We start from the raw sequence: 21369 nt of genomic DNA, 5'->3' as shown, positions 1-21369 counted from the left end.
GCGAGGGTCAACGAGGGTGTATTTTTGACCATAGAAACGAAGAGTAAATGTGATGTTAAGATTGCCTAAGAAGCGAATAAGCTAGACCTCAAAGTCTCTATAAAAATAAGCAATGAATGAATTAAGATTGCCGTGATCCCGCAAACTGCTCGAATTTGATTGTCATCAATGATGGGGCGCTCTTGCTCCGTGTAAACATTGCGTCATGTACGGGCCCGCGATGTCATTTCAGCATAGCCGGCCATCCGCGTGAAGTTCTGTGAGATAAACATGGCTTTCTTTATGCATCGTTCCTGTGAATATTTACTAGTTAGGCCGAACGTGCTACAAACGTTTTGCGTTCGTAATGGCCATCAGCTGCGCGGTAAGCCGCCGGGCGTTGCCAAAACGCTTGTGCAGCGATTGCAAGGTATATTGTTGGCTTTTTGTTTCGATCATCGCCATCTTACGCCCCCGTTGTTTCGTAACTTGTGTTGCTTGATTTACCATTGCTGTTGCTTGCATTTTAGGTGAGAAAGTATTAGATCCGGAAATTGCCCGGCCCGTTAACATTGGATTTCCCCACATTAAACCGGCGCGATCGGTTCAATTGTCCGAGCGTCTTCAACACCTCAAAGCCCAAAGAAACAATGCTGAGCTAGAGCGGCTGTCGCGAGAAAGGAAGTGTAAGCGATTTAAATGAAGCGAGCAAAACTCCGAATGTTTCACAATCGAATGTCTTTTTTTTTTGCAGTGCAAATCGACCTAGAGCAAGTGCGTGCAGATTGGGTGAAAACGAGCGGTCCTTTCCACATCAAGCGGATTGCCGAACATTACGGTGTGTTCGAGCATCTGTTCGGAGCTGCTTATTTTGTGCCGCGCGTAGCGTTGGACATCCAGTACCAGGCAGGCGAATTGCTTCATCCCGTGAAGTATGGAAATATTCTGAAGCCGAGCGAAACACAATCTGCCCCGCAGGTGCAGTTTGATGGAAACTTTAACTTTACTGGGCAGCCGGTCAGTGGGGACCAGCAAAGCTGGTGGTCTTTGCTGCTGACCAACCCGGATGGACATTTTGAGGATAGTGAAAAGGAATATTGCCACTGGTTCGTGTAAGTATAACGTTTACCTTGCTCCTGGGTCAAATTTCTATAATACTTCATTTGTAAGCCTACTGCATATCCAGTACAAATAGGAAGTCCAGTACAGTACAGTAGGAAACAATTGGTGTAAATAATGTTTGAACTATTATATAAGATTTATATACTATCGATACGCTTCCATAGGAGAAAGGATGCACAATGCGTTATTATTGGGGATATATTTTTAGCTCAATCCATTAACGAATGTTTAACAGTATACCAGTATGCATCAATGTTTGCCCCTGACGATCCATAAAGTATCTATTTTTGTCTGTTAATCTACAAGTTAGTCAAGTTTAGTGATATTATGATAGAAGTGTTTTGGCAGATTCCGGCCAAATTGTACGAATCCTTGCAAAATCATGAAAACAATGTTTAATAGTTGTTTTGTCGTCTTTAAAAAAATATAGAGACAGTGCTCAGCTTTTTACATTGTTTTTACCCGAAGCCACATGCCAACGTAAAAGACTTCATTGAATCTTTTAAAATCGACATAACAGTGGTAATATTTAAATTAATATTCATAAAATCAAAGATTATGTAACGTGAATTGATGAATTTAGCTTTTCACAGAAATGTTTAAGAAACTAAACAAAAACGATTAACTTACACCCATACATTGATCGCTTCGAGATACAACTGATGATAACGAAGCAATATTCGTGTAAACGCTGTAAACAATTGATGTCTAAGAAGCATAAATTGGAACTAAAGAGACATAAACTGTTGACTTAAGCAATAAGTGAAAACTTAAGACTTAAGTGAAAACGGCAGTAATATCTTTAAAATTATGAATAGACTGGCTTGATCGCGTTCTTAACATTAGGTTTACGGGCGTCTCTATTTACCTTTCTCTACGATCACCCTTAAATTAGACGGATGGATAAGAAAACGTGTTTAGATTAGTTAAAATCATGAATGCAAGCCCTGAATGCACCGTGCCCCCTACCTATCCTGTGGTAATGATGATGAATAAGTCACTGAAAGCCAATCGCATTAGTGGTACAGGAAGGTTTTGACCGACAACGATTGTTGTGCCAAAGAAGAAGAAGAAAATCATGAAAACAATCGATTTTGCCAAATCTTGTCTTGGTAAAGACATAAATTTTATTTTACATTGTGAATTTTTTGTGATACAGTAGCTGACCGCTAACTAGATGTGTTTTAACTGGACGTTCGCTAACTGGAGTGATTCTCAGTTGAAAAACACTTAAATGTCAAAACATCAAACATCCAGAATCTCATGAAGCGAAATTTATCGCATTTCACATAAATTTAAGTTCTTTTGCCTACGATAGCGTATATTAATAGCAAACGTAAATTAATAACACGAATTACTATACTTTATATCAACATAAATGAAAAAGAAAAGTTTGGTTTGTTTATTCAAGTCAACGCCAACGATAACTATCGCCAATGAAACTGGAACTTTTTTACGTCTCAGTTAGCGGTCACCTACTGTATTTCGCCAACACATGAACTGATATCTTTTCGATGCCGGTTCGAGCTTCCAAGAACACGAGGAATAAATTGGCCAGCAATTCTGTTGACTTTCTGTTGAGAGACTACTTTACTTACATCACCCATCAATTTGACGGGATTCGTGGATATGTATATCATAGGTTTATTTGAAAATTTATAAATCTTAAGAAAATAATAATTAATGCTACAATATCAGAATGTGTAGTTATAAATTTACGAAAAATAATCATGGAGATCAAATCAAAGGTATTTTTCATATTTCCGTTGAATAGATTCCGTCAAATTGACGGGTTCCGTAAACCCAGCGTTAAAATGGTTGTGAATACTAAAAAATCATAATTTCCTTTATAGTCAGCTCTAAGGAGAAATGTGTGCCTTGCCTTTAGAATTAATATTAAACTTTAATTGAGTGGGTGTTGAACAAATCCTGCCACAAAATTTCCCTAGATCTACCAACCTCAGACCTGAGCCATTTATGCACACAATTTAGAATACAGGGAAGAGTTTGGGAATAGTTTAAAGATTCTCACCTGATACAGCTTTAGCTCTAACGTTCTCCATAACTCTTTTTCGGAAAGATACAATAATGTCCTTTACATTACACTCTTAAATTCGATTCGTTTTTTGTTTTAGAAATATTCCATCGCGTATTCCAAAGGATAGCACCGTATACATCTAAAAACAAAAATATCATAAATGCCCAAGCATTCATTTAAGTTCGCAGCGTTCCTGGTTCAGCTTGCAACTGTTCATACTTGAAGGAACTTCGTGCGTATTACTGGATATAAGTTATTGCACTCGTTGTTTCGCTATTTGAAGTAAATAATGTAAAGAACAATCACAGAAAGAGTTTCTATAGAAGGTCCTTAACTTTCTTTTTAGAAAAGACGCGTGGAAATAGTTGGCGTTTTACTTTACACACGGTGTCATACGATATCAATGATATCAAAGATATCAAATTATTTTATTTTTTTTAAAGAAAATTCTCAACCAATGCATCGAATATTCCCGTGATGGGATTCATCGTGTATTCCAAGATAAGAAAACATATTTATATCCACGCGCAAAGTATGACTAAAGTTGACAGCGTTACTTGTCCGTTTATAATATGAAGGAGGCTTATGATATGATAGAATTGCGTGCTTGTTTCTCTATTTGAATTTGACAAAGGACCTAAAAGATGATAGGGCTGGTATCTTTGAATCCGTTCGTAGCGGGACGTACGGCGCTCACAAGAAATTTTAGGGATGGCAACACATTCCTTCTCCGGTCCCACAACGCCGCGGTAAATAATTATAGCAAACCATCTAGTATGTCAGGAAAATGAGTATCGGGACTTGAGATGATTCAAAATCAACATCCTTCTTAGGCAATACTTATATAATTGAAATAATATTGAACCTAACCTAAAGTCATTGCAGTACAGCAGATAGAATAAGATTAGATCAAAGTCAGTGATATGAAGATTCAAGAAAAGCCTTTACATTTTCAAATTATTCCGTTCTAAAATCGCTCCGCAGACAAGCGTTCTACATTGGTGATGTATTGCTCTGGCTGCTATATGTATCTATACGAATAGAAATACTCAACATCAGAAAAACCCAATTTCATTTTTGACAAAGACTGAATTTTTAAAGAAGAGTATTGGGAAACGATTCGAAAATGGTATAGTGAATACTAATTGGTATGATATGGTACCTAATGATTAGTTTTAGATGTAGGAAGAACTCAACAAGCAACCAAGATTGTGTTAATTTTTTGTTTAATCATTGAAGTGGCATATTTTAGACGTTTAGGTTTACTTTATATCGAAATCATAACTTAGTGATCGTATATAGATCGTATAGCTTAGTGATATATATATATATATATATATATATATATATATATATATATATATATATATATATATATATATATATATAATTGTATACACAGATCTGTTTTGTTTTACACAATTTCAAAACGACAAGTTGTTTGCAAAATTTTGTAACGAGCAAAAATGGATTTAGATTATAGTACTTTTTTAATGTGAATTATCGCACGCGTTGTCGCCTAGTAACAGATAGGATAGTCGAGTTCGATTATGATAAGAAATTGTGTACATAACACTTATACGACAAAACCGCGTGACAATCTATTCTTGCAAACGTTGGCGTTATACGGTTTAGTATAACATAAGTCCATATGTGCTTCACACTTTGTGTCATACAACTTGTTCTTTCGTTCAAGGTCGGGGAAGTTTTGAATCATTCTATTTTAAATTAATTTTAATTAATAATTATACATCTAGTCTAATAATACAATCACTGCTTTTTATTCTTTCTTTAGAGCAAACATTCCCAACGGAGACGTTACGAGTGGGGAAGAGCTGGTTCCATATCTGCAGCCGTTCCCTGCTAAGGGCACCGGGTACCAGCGACACATTTTTGTGTTGTACAAGCAGACAAGTCGCCTAGATTTCTCGCAGTACCGGATAACAGACGCATTTGATTTACCAGCGCGCACATTCCGCACGCTTGATTTCTACCGCCAGCATCAAGACAGCATCACGCCCGCCGGTCTAGCGTTTTTCCAATCTGATTGGGATACCAGCCTGCCTGACTTTTACAGAGAAAAGCTACAGCTGCAACATCCCGTGTTCGAATACGATTTTCCCGCACCATACATCCGCGAACAAGAATGGTTTCCACTGCGCAAGCCGTTCAACCTGTACATGGACAAGTATCGCGATCCGGCCCAAATCCGAAAAGAGTATCTAGCACGAAAGCTCGCCAAAACGCATCCATTTGATGGGCCTGAACCTCCGCTGCGTTATCCGAACGCTCATGCGATAAACAATGTACCATCCTGGCTGCGCACGGAAATGAAAAAGGACCGTCTGGGATGGGGTAGGATAAACGATATTTGATTTAAATTTGAGTTTTGTTAAAAAAATATACGCTTGAATTACAATAAATACGTTAGTGTTTAGCCAAAATCTAATTTGACCTGTGCTGTAGATTGACAGGGGTTTAAGAATTGCTCTTTAAACATCTTTACTCAACTCGGAGAGGTGCTCTGAGAACTTTCTTCTCCTGTGTATTTCTAACTGCTGTGTTATGTTCTTTTCCCCGTCTCGACGCTGCCCTGGCACGGTGACACCGTAATCAATTGCTGTTCAATTAAACGTGTCACATGTTTGTTCGTGATCTGGGGGTGTCTATTAATATAAATATGCTTTTCCATGATCATATACGGGGCATTGTGAACTCGGCCCTCATCACATTGGGTTTCGTCAGACGGTTCTCCTCCGCGTGGTCTGATCCGTTTTGTTTGAAAACCTTGTACTGTAACCTTGTGCATCCAATTTTGGAATATGCCTGTGTGGTGTGGAACCCGTCTGGTGTTTCCTTACACGTTCGAGAGGGGCAATACATTTTTTTGCGAACCACGATAACGCTACTATTCGACCGAGTTAATCTTTCCTTATCTCACTGCTCGATTAGATTGAAGTGTTCGAGCTTGCTATGTTGAAATTCCGTCGCGGCTTTCGTCACCAATGCTCGATGAAACGGATGTGCCTTCCCTTCTTTGCCCGTCCCCGGATCCTATCCCTCGATCGGACGCAGTCTGCATACAGAAATTTGCTGTTTTAATAATTTTACTGACCTCTCATTCATATCTTCTATGTTTCTGTTTTCTTCGCCTTATTTCTTGTCGTCTCGCTCAACTGTCCTTCCTGTGCTTCTCTTCCTTATCGGTATTCTCTGCCCATACATTTCCGTTTCATTTTTATGTGTGTCCTTAGATGTGTTGTTTGCCTGTCGTCTGGTCAGTATTATTTCTGATTACACCTGTTTGATTATTGTAGAGTTATGGCTAAATCTCTAAATATATATCTAAAGTTATATCTAAAGAAATCCTAGTTATGCAAAAACTTACTAAAACAAACATCTAATAATTATGTACTATCTAACAGGAGTTCTTGAATAATCCAGTCAAATCAGCAATTTTCAAAGTGAGTTTGAACTGAATTGAAATGTAGAATTTTATGTCGATAGTGTTTGCAGCATGTCATCTGCAACAAGTAAACTACCAAACTTAACACAGCTTTAACCATAGATCCTGATCCGTTCAAGGCCACTCGAGGTTTCGACCGAATAGGTTGAAGGTTGAAAATGAATTCAGCAAAGATGTTGAGGATACTAATGCATCATCGACATATGCATAGATAGTATTGTACTATACCCTCAACAGCACCCAACCGACGTAGGTTTTTGGAAAGTTGTCGCCAATTTAATGATCTTTCTTCACCCATATTCAGAAGCTGTCATGATCGCATTGAACGCTTACCACTCAAGGTCTGCAAGGCCGCTTAAGGTCTGCTCGATGTGTGAAGTCGGGTTACGTTGCGCGCGTTCGTTGCTTTTGGTCGTGCGTACGGATTCATGATTTCAGCGCAACAGGCGGACATAAAAGGGCAAAATTATTATTGTTTATTCGACTGCATGACAGTTACAGGGTCAAAAGAGTCAAAAAAAGGAACCCTCTGCCGCACGGATGGGTTACTGGTTTCCGTTTGCTAGTATCGGTGCTCAAAGAAGATGCTTTAACGGCAATATAGTTTGGTAAAGGATGAATAATAAATAAAAGAATAAAAACACTTGATCAAATTAAAACGCTGGACATGTATGGTCACATGTTCGCAGTTACTAGGTAGACTACTATCCCCAGCAGTATATCGAAATACTGGTATTATTCTACAGCTTCTACTCATATCAGCAATTACATTGAAGGCAGTATGAGACTATAGTGGGAGGTTGCATCCTAGAGAGTTTCATTTCCCATTGATTTGTCCACTATTACAACGTGTATCGTGCCAATCTGGCCACATAAACCAAACACGGTCCTCGTTTGAAGCCGAGCAAACTGTATTTGCTTCCATTCAACAGAGTTAAGAGTATGTCAATATTCCCTTATTTAGTGATTGGTTGTGTCTTACGAGCTACTTAAATATGGCGACGACGGCTTCCATTCATGGGACAGTTTTACTAGCTAGCCAGTGTCCCAATTTGTTTGTAATGCGGGGTTGGATGTTCGTCAATGAAGCTTTAAGCTTTTGAAACCCTAAATGTTGCTAATATAGTATAAGCTAAACTATCAATCCTTATTCTTCTTCTTCTTCTTCTTCTTATTTGGTGTAGTAGCTGAGGTCGGTCAAGGCCTACCCTAGGGGGTAATGGGTTTGGCTATCTGTTACTTATTTGGGTATCCGCATCAGGATATAGTCCTCCCTGACGATCGGTCCATTCTTGATTTGAACAAGGGCACGTGGTTGTTAACCCTTTCATGTTCTCGGAATTTTATTTAAATTCTTATAAACGTCAAATTCTTGAAATTTATTTCAATTAAAATAAACAAATGTCAATCTTAAATCGTTATTTCTGGGTAAGCAATTTACTGTGGAATATAGAAACTGTACATATTCATAAATATAGAAATAAATAATGAAGATATTTCAAAACTGTTTAACATTGAATCGCAAATAACCGAAACGGACAACGAAACATCTGCTCAAACCTCACTCTGACAAATCAATATCAACTGTTGTGCTTGTCTGCGAGAAAGAAACTCTATTAAAACACTGAATGGAATGAGTGCGTACATTTAACGACTGCACCTGGGGAACACGATTTGGCAAAGCGAGTAATAAGACCATTATGTTTGGCATTAAAATTTCCAGAGAAATGTTATTTCCGTCATGGGTTCAAATCTCAAATGAACCTAGTGAGCCAATCGCAAGGCAGAATATCCAACTATGGAAAAGCAGCAGTAAGTCGTAGATAGCCAAGTTCATTAGTGGCTTATGGCAGTCATAGATTGACTTCACAGGTTGAAGTTGTTGTGACAAATAAGAAGAAGAGAATGAAAATAATTTAGTTTATGATACCCACATAGTTATTTATATCTCTACTATGTTTCCACACTAATTTATATTATCTTCATCTTCACCTCAATACTTTTTATGTGATATTGTTTGTAGGTAACAATTTATTTGTAAAGAAAGAACTAAACAGCTAGATGCAACTCAAGTAAACTATTATATTATTGTTCTTTTTTGAAATCATATTGTAATGAGATAATAATATAGCAATTTTTCGAGGAAACTAGTACACAACGTGCATTTAAAGGCAAAAAAACAACCTACCGCAATGGATCGGTTAAACGAAGAGGAGAACTAATAAAACCAAAATCATTTCCATATATGGCAAAGACCGCGCGTGCTCTGCACTCGTACCTCATAGTTGTCAAAAGCCGACAGACGGTGTTTTAAAATGCTCCGAAAGCGCGAGAGTGCACACTCCCAGCCAAAACGATTTCTCTCTATTTCTCTCCATCTCGCCATCGTTTCCCTTCAAACTGCAGGTTTAGCGAAGCGCTGTACAAACGCTCCCAAGCTGTATTGACTCTCGCATGTGTATGTCTAATTGTCTACTTCGGGCATTTATTGTACGCACCGGTTTTTTTTGTTGTTGCCCTTATCTTCGCAATCACCTTGCTACACACCATTTTAGGTAGCCTCATTCGTGATCAAATCCATTTCTGTAGCAGAGATGCATCGATAGTGGTAGAAAGTGTATAAATATAGTCATATCCCCTTCGCAGGAAAGCTGCCGTTTAGTGTTTTAGGTGGCCCATTCGGTGTGGGGATTAATATATTGGTGTTAATTTCATGGCTTCATGCGGGGCTGTTCACTTTATAAGAGGATTCTATGCCTTCGCCAATTCCAAGGCGCATGTGCCAAATTCAGCAGTGTCTGGCGTATCGTCGGTCCTATGTCGGTTTAAAGCTTTAATGAAACAAATTTCGTTCGCCTGTCGTATGTCTGCTTCGGTAGAAACTCCAAGACTGGAGGAACCATGCTATGACAAAAAACAAAAACAAAACAAAATATCAAAATACCATGACCCCCCCAAAGTACGGCCCATGCAGTTATATTGTTAGTAATAAATAATATCACAGCCTTTTTCATGTCCATAGTCACTAACGCTCTTGCTCATGATGAGATGGGTCAGAGCACAAGCACATCATACAATTGCTATGGCAGAACGAGGTGTTATTAACAGTAATAACATTTGCTTGTATAAATTGTGAATAATTGCTGCTAGTTAGATATATGTGTATTATAGTTCCATCAGTTGTAGATATACCGCATGGTAGGTGGAATAGAGACTTTGAGAAAATTTAACATTTTCTCGATTTTGGTAACGAATTCCCCCGATCGAAAAACTTCTTTATACGTTCCAAATTTGGATCGAGCCTTCCGATAGACTCTGCCACTTCGCCATTGCCATCTGAACAGGCCCTATGATCATCCATGTAAATGAGCAAATTGTTGTTAAGGTCGCAAGTGCAAGTGCATTCCGCGTTGATCGAATGCACGTTGCGCGGGGTAAGCTTGTATGTGTATTCCTCGATTGCGAGTCCGAGTACAATGGTTACAAGGCCGGTCTCGCGATACGGTCGTTATCTTGCACAACGCATGACTCATGGCCACCATGGGTTCAAGCCCTGGCTGGACCATGCATCTATATGTGTAGGACCTATCTATACTGCAATATGGGGACACCTATCACCATCATGCTTTATTCATCGACAGAACCGTATACCAGCTAATACTGTTATAAAAATCTTTTCACAAACGTTCCCTTATCGTAACGTTTGGTTTAAATCAACATAGTCTGGCTAGTATGTCAAATTTCCAACATACCATCTCGCGCGATGGGTTTCGTGTTATTCGTATTTATAGCTACTATTTCTACACCCAGACCAAATGATGTCGCACCAAAAACAAGCTGCCGTATAGCAAAGTGAACAATAAATATTGTAGCTTCAATTGAATAGGGGTAGCGCATCACAATGTAAGGTTGAGCCGGCCTGCCGATGGGTTTCCTGTGTCCACACCCATGCTCCAGACAATCCGAATTTACTGAATGTTCCATTCTGTCTCTCTGCACAGAGCCATACCCCGCTCGATGCGGCTTATTGGTTCCATCAGCTGCCCGCTGAGCTAGGTGGAGCACGCGTTTTTTGGGGGCACGAATGAATTCCGCACTCTTGCCGGTTATTTCTAACGTTTTACAAGCAGTGTGCCGCCGCTATCATGGGATTGACTCACGACGAATCGTAACAGTGCTCCGCGCTCTTGATATGAATCACACCACGCTGTATGAACGCATAGCAGTTTTGTACTTATTTCGCCTTTTGTTAAGGGCTTGCTGAGTGCGTCGGCCCGGGAGCTGTAGCGAGCTGTAACCAATACAATGCTAGTAAAAAAATACAGCTCTTCTCAGCCGAGCCCATCATCACAACTTAGACCAATATCCATGACTAGCGAATGGAAAAGTAAAATAAACAGTGAACATAACAGTTAATTCGCCTAAAACTATCGGGCCAGCATGAGAAAAAACGGTGCTTGAACTTTACGAGAGAAGTAAAAATTAGAAGATTAAAGATTAAACGAGAGAAGATGAAAATAAAAAGATTTACCCTCAAACAGGCTTATTTTTGAAGACCGAAGCCGCCTGATTTAGGTATGGATGCAACTTAGCGTACAATATTATAAAGTAACTAGTTTTGCTTCGAATTTGATCTTTCACAAGAATTCACAGCTTTTTTGTTTGTTTTTTAAAAACATACACCTACCTTGGCGTAATGATCTAAGGGGTTTTTTATTCTTTGCTCAAGAAACCATAATAAAACACATATATCATCTTACGAATGGCTAAAGTAAAACATTAGCGCAGGTGGGTCTGCTGGGCAATAATTATATGTTATTACTTTGACCCTAATGTTGTATTTTTGAAGCAATTCGACCATACAAGCACGTGAAGAATGGAAAATTAACCAAAATCGTATCCGATATGCTCATACCCAATTAAAACTGGATAGATAGAGAAAGGGGGCGAATGCGAGGGTGGAATTGTTTCGATGATCATGCTTTTTCTCTGATTCTTTCCTGCAGTGCCGGTGATGTATCCTCTCCGCAAACGAATTGTGGAATCGATCACAGGGAAACTTCGAGGTTGAAATGAAATGAAATAAATGCGAGCGGAAAGAACTCCACAAAGTAAGCTGAAAACGAAGCTTCAAACAAGACGCGAAGAACTGTTGGAGCACTTCGGTTGAAGAACCTAGCCGGTCAATGCGCTCTGCAAGTAGAAGAAATAAAGTGCGGCAAAAGAAACGGAAAAGAGCGAACCCAATTACTGCAGGGTTTTACGACTCTAATTCTAATCTTGCAGCATGGGTTTCGAGCAGCGTTGCCACAGATGGTTGGGCAACGTCGCTGCTGGCAGCGTTTACCCGCAACGCAAACCCTGCAAGAATGAACGAAGCCAACGCCTTTCAAGTTTCTTTTTCCCTGCGTTTTCTATGTCGTTGTGCCAGCGCTTGCAACATCGTACAACCGATAGCAAATGTAGCCACTTCCGGTGATGGATCCTAGGTCTACGCAGTTTGAGTCCATTCGCATTTTGACTCGATGTTTTCTATATGTTTTATCCAATTTTAGCTCTCTTTCTTTTTTTTTTGTGTTCAATCATGAAGAAAAGCTTGTTCTCTCCAAAGGGAGCACCTTTAACGAAAAGATATTGATTTAAAATGCACCGGATTTGACTGCATTAACGAGAAGTTGCTTCCATGCTCATTTATTTGCCCCACCCAATATCACAACAACAAAAACATTGTTATCCATACCAAGAACTCGCAATCGTTCAATTTCACACCGCCCGGTAAACCGATTTACTTGCTGTAGCTGTTGTAGAAGAAGAAAAAAAACCACTCGATGACTACTAGGGAGTCCATATCTCCCCCATAGCTGCATTTGTCGTGATGTCATCGGGAATGAGTGTATCGGTTACATATACAGACAACAATTACGTAGCTGACGTGAATACGGAGTTTTTCATTCACGAAAGATGCATGACGGCATTCACGTGCGGAACAAAGCATTGATAGATTTTTTGTTCCAAAATTTAATAATATTATTAGTATTAGGGTAATTTGTTAAATGTTGCATACTTAAGGGAACAGCCAACGTATTTCATATGTTTGTGATGGATAACAATATTGTTGTAATAGGTGTCTAGCATACATCATTATTGTTTACAAATAGTATGTTTATTTTATCTGAGGCATAAACATGATGAATGATGGCAAGACATACTGATTTTTAAGCCTATTCAAAAATCCAATTGTTGCACACTTACAAAAACTCCAAACTTTATTATTGCACACTTCCCAACACACTGAAATATGCAAAAAAAGCCCTGAAATTGATGTGTTTCTAACGAATAGTGTTTAGGACAGTATGAAACGCTGTTACATTACACGTATGTCCTTGGTTCAAGCCGGAATTCCGCAATATAGGTAGTAAACTGGCACCTGCTGCCACACGCTGCAAACAAACCACTTTCAAAATGATAGGACAGTGGATTAAAAGAAGTGTTCTTTTTTACGAAAAGTTGGAATTTTTGCTACCTAATCGTGAGAATTAACTATATTTGTTAGATTACAACGTAAAAAAATATAAAGCTTAAGATGTTCACAGTGCGCAATAAACCTTATATTGTGATGGCCACAATTCTTAGCGGTTAAGTGCTCTTTTAAAGAATCAAAATAGTAGAGTGCAAAATAGACAGAAATGCTAGATATTTAAGGAAAAAAGCTGTCTTTCATCAATGTTTTATACATATATGAATAAAAATAAAACAATTTATACGCAGTGTGCAATAATTGGGAGGTGTGTAACAAATGGTAAATTACCCTATAATAAGTAATAAAGTTATTCCTAAATAAAGGGTTGCTTGTAATGTAGTATAGCATACGACTTTTTTTCACGCAAATCCGTACACAGTCTAGGGACAGTCCGGATGCTGGCCTTGTAGTATGAGTCCGATGAATTGTGAATAAAAAACCTTCGGAGGTTTATATGATCCCCAATAACCGGAAATGAATCAGAGGGCCTGGGCAATCTTCCATAACAAAAAAAACACCTGGAATGCAACGCATTTTTATTACTGGGGATGTGGTGTCACCCAAGCAATTGCAACTTACTAACACTGTCATAGTTTGCATGTCCACGTGACTCATAATTGCCGCGCGGAATGAGCTAAAGAAGTCGACTAAAACCGGTTTTTATTTTTGTGTTAGGGAGGTTTAAACGCTTGAGCTAAGCTTGAGATGAGCTGAGATCCAGCAAGGTGAACACTGAAGACGCCAAGATGCGTCGATACCAAGATTATCATAACACCCGTTCACCCACTGCCAAGTCCTGAGTAGCAACAAATATTACCGGCATAACTGGAACGACATTTTATTGGGAAAAAAATAGTTTGCCTGTCCAAACATATAGCAGTCCTATAGCTGTCATATAGCAGATGTGTATGCTTAGGTTTCATTAGTTTTGGAAGCAGTTAGACTTAATAAGACACATAACTCTATTTTATTTTCAATATTTTCACAAATAAGGGAAATATTTTTCCCTTGTACCTGTTATTGGTAAATTGTTATTGAATCGATATTTTATTGAGATAATGTCAAAATAAACGTATGTTCTAGGTGGCAAATGTATGTCTCCACGAATAAAAATATAAAATAGCTTGTTCGTGATATTCTCTTGCTTCATATTTAAAAGCATTGTATTGGCAAATTTTGTCTTTGAAATCTTATGGTCGTGCAAGGTTTAAAGGCGTTGCTAGTAGTATTAGTAGCATTAACGTTATCAAGAGGTACGTTTCATGTTTAAAACAGCTTATGGTGTTATCATGCTGTTGACTATTTTCTGATAGTAAATGTTTTCCACCAAAAGGCAAACGTTTTATGTTATTCACTCATTTACCCCTATCTGGAACTATTCCAATCGCGGAGCCTCACGTGCTGAAGAGGTTTTTATGAGTTTCCAGTTCCTTGCCGGATATATTTTATATATATAAAAAGGTTCGATATACATAAATGCATGATGCGTGGTATTCAGCAGCCTCTCATCGTCTTTCCCCACGTGCTTTCACCGGCACAATGTGGCTATCGCGGACCATGAGCACACGAGCGGCAAATTTGGAGCCGAACCCATCGACCATAGCCAACGGCATAGATTATTTAGTTCACTACTCACTCCTTCAGCGCCCTTCTCGTCTGGTTCCAATTTAAGCTCAACATCTGTTACTTGTTTGATCTTCGTCTTTTGCTTCTTACTTGGCAGAGCGAATACCGCAGTCGATCCATCCTCGAATTGGGCTGAATAGTGTTTACACTGGCTGCGCACTTGCAAAGCGTTTAGATCCAATTATGTGGATAAACCACCTTTAGTAATGTGTTGTACTATGTTAGCAAACTACTGTGCGGTAACTGGTGACAGCTATAAAAAGAAAGATTTTACAGAATAGCGTGCAATGGTGCAACTGATGCATGTGAGCGCATATGCGCAAATGAATACCATGAAGATTAGGGAATGAGTACACATTTTTTCGAATTCAACATTTCACAACCGGTTTGTTTTACGAGTTTATCGCATCAAATAAGCTAATCGAGCTATTTTGGCAAGCACTTGAACTTGAGCGTAAATTTAGGCTCGATATCTCGAGAGCTTTTATCTTCCAAATGCTCCAGAGTTCCAACTGTTAATGAATCCCTGACGTTCGAATAGTTTAGGCATCATTTTTCAATGAAACATAACTCAAGCACATAGCATCTACAGCAGCCAAAACTGAATCATAGACATTCTGATTAAATTTGAAAGCAAGATGTTGTGTTTTCGTATGTTCTTCAAACGTTTGTAATAATAACCAAAAATAGCTAATAGCTGTGCTAATTACTTCACGAAACAAGGGTGGGTTAAGATTTTGGAACAATTGTTTTTGATATCAGTATTAAATCATTCGATCTCTTCTTGGCTTCTTGGTAACCAGTTGGCCGAGGTTAATATCTTCTTAAGAAGTTAATTTTTTGCGGCCGAAAAAAACCAGATTCTACAAAAATGTTCGCAGAGTTTTGCGTGAAGAGCCAAATAGAGACACCAAGCAAAGAGTTGGCCCGCGAACCGTACTTCACCGATCGCTTGTAAAGGCTGTGTAATTGGAAATTGCAGCACATTTAAGCCTAAATGCTTTATTAAGAATAATGATGTTTAGTTCTAACATTTGGTTTATGATTACGAATCAAACATCAGTGAAACACATTCACGACAGTAGGTACAACCCGGCTAGCCAGTAGTAAGTATTGCTCTTGAAGCTGCTATCAGGGGCGGATTAAGACGTGAGGAGGCCCTAAGCGGTCACACGAATGTAGGCCTGGTTGAAGTGCTGCACAGGGGGTTGAATCAAATATTCTCAACCAGAGAAGTATTGAGTAGCAATTTTACTTGTGGGTTCCATTTTCGGGGCCTCTCCAGACTACGGGGTCCTTGCTTAGTTTGCCCCTGGGTGCAATGGGGATCTTACAAAAACAGATAATAAGTTACTAGGCTCCTAACAATTCCATCAGCCAGCTAAAGAAATATGATTTTTGTAATGTTTTTGACCACCAGGCCGAAAGGGTAGGATGACAGCATGCATGATGACGCCCTTGCCAGTTCGGACTTCTTGACGTTTTGCTTCTCGATTAACGGGTAGACAAAAAAAATTGTCACAGTAAATACACACATTTTGATTTTTTTTCCAACCGGTGAAATGGTGGAATGAGGCTGAGCATCGGCCAACTCGAAAAGAGAGATAGAGAAAGAGAGCGAATGCGCAGTGCAGCTTCGCCGAATCGACGATTATTCACCACATGCATACAAATGCTTTTCGAGGAGAAAAGCACGAGTACGTACTGCTCTGGGCGTTCGGCCTTCTTCAACCACGCTCGCTCAATACTCACACCCTTCCCATGGTCCGGGGCCACACCACCCCTGCGCAGCATCCCTTCGCAGCGACGAACCACGTCGGCGGGTGAGTCAACGTGTGAGTCGCGCCTACAACACGCGCGTGCCACCAACCTTCACCTCTAGGTTATTGTTGGCCCCTACGCAAAGCTCTCAGCCGTGCTCGTGCTCATTCGATCTAACGCTGGCACTCTCTCTCTCTCTCTGTCTCTCTGTCTCTCTGTCTCTCTCCCTCTCTCGCTTTTTGCTTTCGCAGAGACCGTCGTGCCCCACTAGCCAAGTCCTCTCTCTCTCTCTCTCCCCCCCCCGCCGGCCTTGTCGCCCGCTTCCAAGAACCCATCCTACGCCGCGTGTACATCCGCACTCTTCCGTACTTCCGATTTTCATCAGAGGCAACAGTCCGCGACTATGTGTGTGCGAGCTCTAGCCCTCCCAGCACTACCATCGGAATACCATATATGGTCAAAAACGAAGCGCTACGCGTCGCTCGCCACGCTCTTGATCGGACTCGATCCGGAGAGGTCCTACTATTTAAAATCCCTCGGCTGTTCAATAACCATACCATTTCAGTTTGTGTAATCATTCGGTCAGGACGTGCCCAGGTGCAAAATATAGAAAGACACGTAAACAACAAAACGCAGCCGAAGATCGCCCAGGCACACCACACAAGCAAGCAACAACATCCAGATCAACAACAAAACAGTGCAGTGCATCGCAAACAACAACAACAAAAACTACGTGTGATAAGAAAGACCCGATTTTTGTCCGTGTCTTATACAGTGTGAAACGAACGCAGTGCTTGCATTAACCGAGTGCTGCAGCAAACTTAAGTTAACAGTTTTTACCAGTTTTTCGTGCTTAAAACCAAATGTAAGTATTGCCACATTGTTTGAAGAGGTTCTAGCTGTTTTGCAACTGATTACGGGAACAGCTGGTTTGGATATGGTTTGTTTGTTACAAGATAAGAGTGCCCCGCGTTGAACAGTGCCAGTAGAAGGTGGTCTTGTGTGCTATTGCTTTTGGCAAATGGTTAGGAAGGTTTTTACTTATGTCTCGCTTGGGACATTCGTACGGACGAGCGATAGACTTCAATGCAAGTAGTGCAGTTGCTGTATGATAAATATATCGCCGCAGCAAAACATTTAAAGTGTGCAACGCTTAGTGAAGTAGCAGCCCAGCAAGCCATCATCATCAGCAAAAAAAAAAACCAAGCGAAACTTTCTCGCTTTCTTGCGCTCTTCACGACTCAATCAAACCCAGCGCCAGCCGACACCCGAAACACCAGCCTAGCAATGGGGACAGCTTGATTGATAAAGACTGCCCCTGCCGGCAAGGTTTTGTGCAAGGAAAAAACAACCAAACATCAAAACAGAAACATTCCAACTCCAACGGAGGAACTATGCTGCGTGCGTGCATGCTTTGTGCGAGCTCAGCCAATTGGATTGGACGTTTAGTGTACCCCTTTGAAATATATGGGTCAAGTGCGTGTGTTGTTCCTACTGCATGAGGCAATCGTGATCGGTAGTACCCAAAAAAACCCAAGACAGATCTTCAAAATTACACTTCCAGAGCCAAGCGCATCGACCATCAATCAAACAATATTTAGAAACGTCGGGTTGTAAGCATGGCCATACCACCAAAGTGCCATCCATACCCTGAACCGTTGATGTGCAATTAAAATGAGATAGCCATTTTATTGGCCAGCTGTATAAAATATTGCTCTACTTTCCTTTATCATTCGTTTACCGTGTGATGATTTTGGCAGTCTTTTTTTTTCTCTGTCTCTCCCTGTGATCTTTTTCGCAGTGATGGAGGAAAAATCGCCTCTTAAAAAAGGGTACTTTAAAAAATAATAATAAATTTTAAAGTCAAAACCTAACCGATGGTTTGCGATGGTACGGCTAAAATACCCACGCTCGGTTTTATTTGAAAAGTAGAGCGTGCGGCCTCACGAACACTCCTCGAAGACGAAACGAACTGACCTAGGGTGCAAACAAACCACGAGGGCAGATATGTGTGCACCCACATCCCAGCTACTACCCACAACTAAATATGGACACTTCAACCCACCCGCCCTTCTCTTCCCGAAGGTCTGGGTTCGTTGCTTTTTTTTTCTCTCGCCTAATGATCTCCTTCACTAAACCAATTTGAGAAATCATTCCGAAGCCTTTCCGGTTCGATTCTTTATCAGGTAAATGGGGTGGTGGGATGTACCACCGATTCGGAGAGTTGGAGGGAGAGGGAGGGGGGCGCACGCCTTTCCTTAACTTTCTTCTCCCGGCTGCACGGTGATCGACGAGGCGCAAAACACCGTGCAATAAAAGAAACGGCGAGCAAAGAATAACAAAGCATATGGGGTAGCTTTATAATTGTAGAAAATGGTAGCCGCGGTTCAAACGGCTCTGGTGAAAATGGGGTTTCCACCGCCGAGAGCAGAAGAGAAAGGCACAGCTTCAATGCATTTGTAGCTGATAACGCTGAAAACGTGCCCTGCTCACGCACAGATTTTACAGCGAGCGGGGCCTGTGTACCGCTAGGCGCAGTATAGTTTCCTTCTTTCTTTCTTTCCTTCTTTTTTTTCGGTCAGTGGATGCAGTTTTAATTTTTCCGAATTACAGTTGCATCCCTGGGGCTCTTCACACATGCCCGCAGCCAGACAGACCCCGCTCTTGCTATTTAATAGCTTCATTTCAGCTCAGCATAAAAGAGAAGCTTCAACCGTGACTGTGGATGGAGTCGTTAAGTCCAATTGAATTTTCATTCACTGTTAATGATTCAATCCAGTTTGTGTTTTTTTATACTCTCAAAAAGCTTCTGATGAAAGGAGGATTTTAGCTGAATTTGATAATTAAATTAAATTGATTTTTTTTGGGGACTTCATTGCAAGTAGAAAGAAAATAAGCAATACACCTGGTTTTAGCAAGCAATTTTTCTCCCCCAGATAAGCTTGTTCCATCGGTTCAGCTTGGTTACCGATTTTTTCGATCATAGTAGTCTGTGCGAAAATTGTCAGCACAGCCTTTTCCCCCATTACGTCAGCATTTGTCGTTCTACCTTCTGTCAAGTGAGTTTGCCGGCTTCTAATTGTGCGGCTAAAATGTTTAGCAAGGGAAAAATAACGAAGACCACCTACGAAACCCAGACCTGTGCCGAGAGCACGAAAATTATCATTACAACAACCGTGGAAATACCGTCCGGGTGTTAGTTATCTCTATTTTCGCTACCAAAAAAAAAAAAACAACCCAAGTCCAGTTCCCAGTTGCCCCCTTTGTGCTGCAGCACCAACCCCAAAAACCGGTTCCAGTGCGGTTGGGAGCGCTTCATTTTCACTTTGACGTGCTTTTTCGTGTTAGATAAAATGGTCAAGCGCCGTTAGATTGCATTTCATGGAAGATGGAACGGAATTCCACGGCCATTTGAAGCGAGCTGTGTGCGCACACAAGAAACCGATGCTCGGTTTATACATTGGAGCACTTAACCTCAAAAAGCCGAGGTGCCGATATTACCGGTTCTAGGCTGCCGGTCAGCCTAGCGGCTTTTGCGTCTGCAAAAGCCGCCTGCAACATATTTCATGTATATGTTTGAAAAAAAAAGGAATCCGATTTTGTGGAATTCGATAGGCAAAACGCATCGCGTCATACTTTTTGCAGTGGTTCCACAAATTGTTTCCGGCATCGTTGTTCGATTACGTCATCAGTTTCACAGCCTCCCGTGTGTGTATGGAACCTGTTCGTTCATGTGCAAGGCAGCAAACGTCAGCATGCCTTCTCGCTCTGTCGCTCGGCTTCACTGTAAGTGGGTTCAGAACGAGAAGGGTAGAGCATGTCGGCATTGCTTGTTTCTTGTTCTTGAAAACGCATTCGCTGCTTGCTTTTTTTTTGGCCATGGTGCTGCCAGCGACCGGGGTGGCATGATACTGTTTATTACTGACCGGTTTACAGGGCTTTTCAGGGGTTTTCATACTTGTGGGATATATTCATGACACTTTCTTGAGGAAATGAACATTATGTGATAGGAATTGCATCCTTTTCGTACATATACGATAGGAATTTCCAATTCTGCTCATATAAAGTTAATTTCCTACTAGAAAGAGTCAAGCAAGTATACCGGAGCTGTGAGAGCCCCAGAAAAACCCTGCAAACCCCTAACTCACTGGATTCCTGGAAAACTGATAGCAAACAAAAGAAGCTCCACTGAGACATGTGCCGATTTGCAAGCCCAACCACCGGGCGACCCGATCGAAGCGGCATACAGTGAAGCGCTGAAGAAGAAAAAATTCGAACATTCATTCACGAACGACGTTTGGTACACTGCGTATCAAATAAAGCACGCGAAACAAAAGTCAGGTAGGTGCTGCGCGGCTGCGATCCGTTGCGGGCAATGTCACTCGCGCGTTATCTTTCGGGGCAGTAAATTCCTAAGGTGTGGTCACCACCGTCCGCGACCTGGGGTGGGGTTGGAAGATCTCGGGTTGAAACATTTTCAAGTTCACAGGTTGGCGGAGGGCGAGGGCGAGAGGGTAAGACACTTTGCTTTGAGTTTTGCTCACGCGAGCGATAAGACGTATAGTGTGTGAATCATAGGCTGATGAGGGCCGCCGCCACTGCCGCTGGAAAACGGGCCGACCGACCCGGGCCGTGAAATCGGTAGCAGCAAAAAAGGGAGGGAGGAGGAGGAGGGGGGGGGGAGCAAACACGCCTGTGTGGCATTGAAGTTAGTAAAGCCGAGAAGAAGAAACAACATACACCAAAACAAAAAAAAAAGCAAAAGAGTACACTGCTGCCCGGCTTCCTTAATGCGGCCGGCGTTTTTCGGTTCGGCGAGCTTTTCGGTGCCCAAAGGGTGTGTGCGAGCAGCGCAAA

General features: G+C 40.9%; 2 protein-coding genes across 2 annotated transcripts in view; both read left to right on the top strand.

Annotated features, from left to right (window-relative positions):
• Positions 1-215: 215 nt before the first annotated feature.
• Positions 216-5601, top strand: LOC121597009 (39S ribosomal protein L38, mitochondrial). Its single transcript, XM_041922460.1, has 4 exons — positions 216-409; positions 510-665; positions 734-1091; positions 4935-5601. The coding sequence occupies exons 1-4, from the start codon at positions 271-273 to the stop codon at positions 5512-5514; spliced, it is 1233 nt and encodes a 410-aa protein (XP_041778394.1). The 5' UTR covers positions 216-270; the 3' UTR covers positions 5515-5601.
• Positions 5602-17062: 11461 nt separating this feature from the next.
• LOC121587822 (actin-5C) overlaps positions 17063-21369 on the top strand; it is an 8998-nt gene continuing 4691 nt past the window's right edge. Inside the window, exon 1 of the mRNA XM_041905004.1 lies at positions 17063-17377. The gene's annotated coding sequence lies outside the window, so the exon portion shown is untranslated. The remainder of the gene's footprint in view (positions 17378-21369) is intronic.

Source organism: Anopheles merus, chromosome X, assembly GCF_017562075.2.
Source record: "Anopheles merus strain MAF chromosome X, AmerM5.1, whole genome shotgun sequence".
In the NCBI taxonomy this organism is placed as follows: Eukaryota; Metazoa; Arthropoda; class Insecta; order Diptera; family Culicidae; genus Anopheles; species Anopheles merus.
Note: the sequence above shows the minus strand (reverse complement) of the source record. Positions and strands in the feature narration are given on the sequence as shown.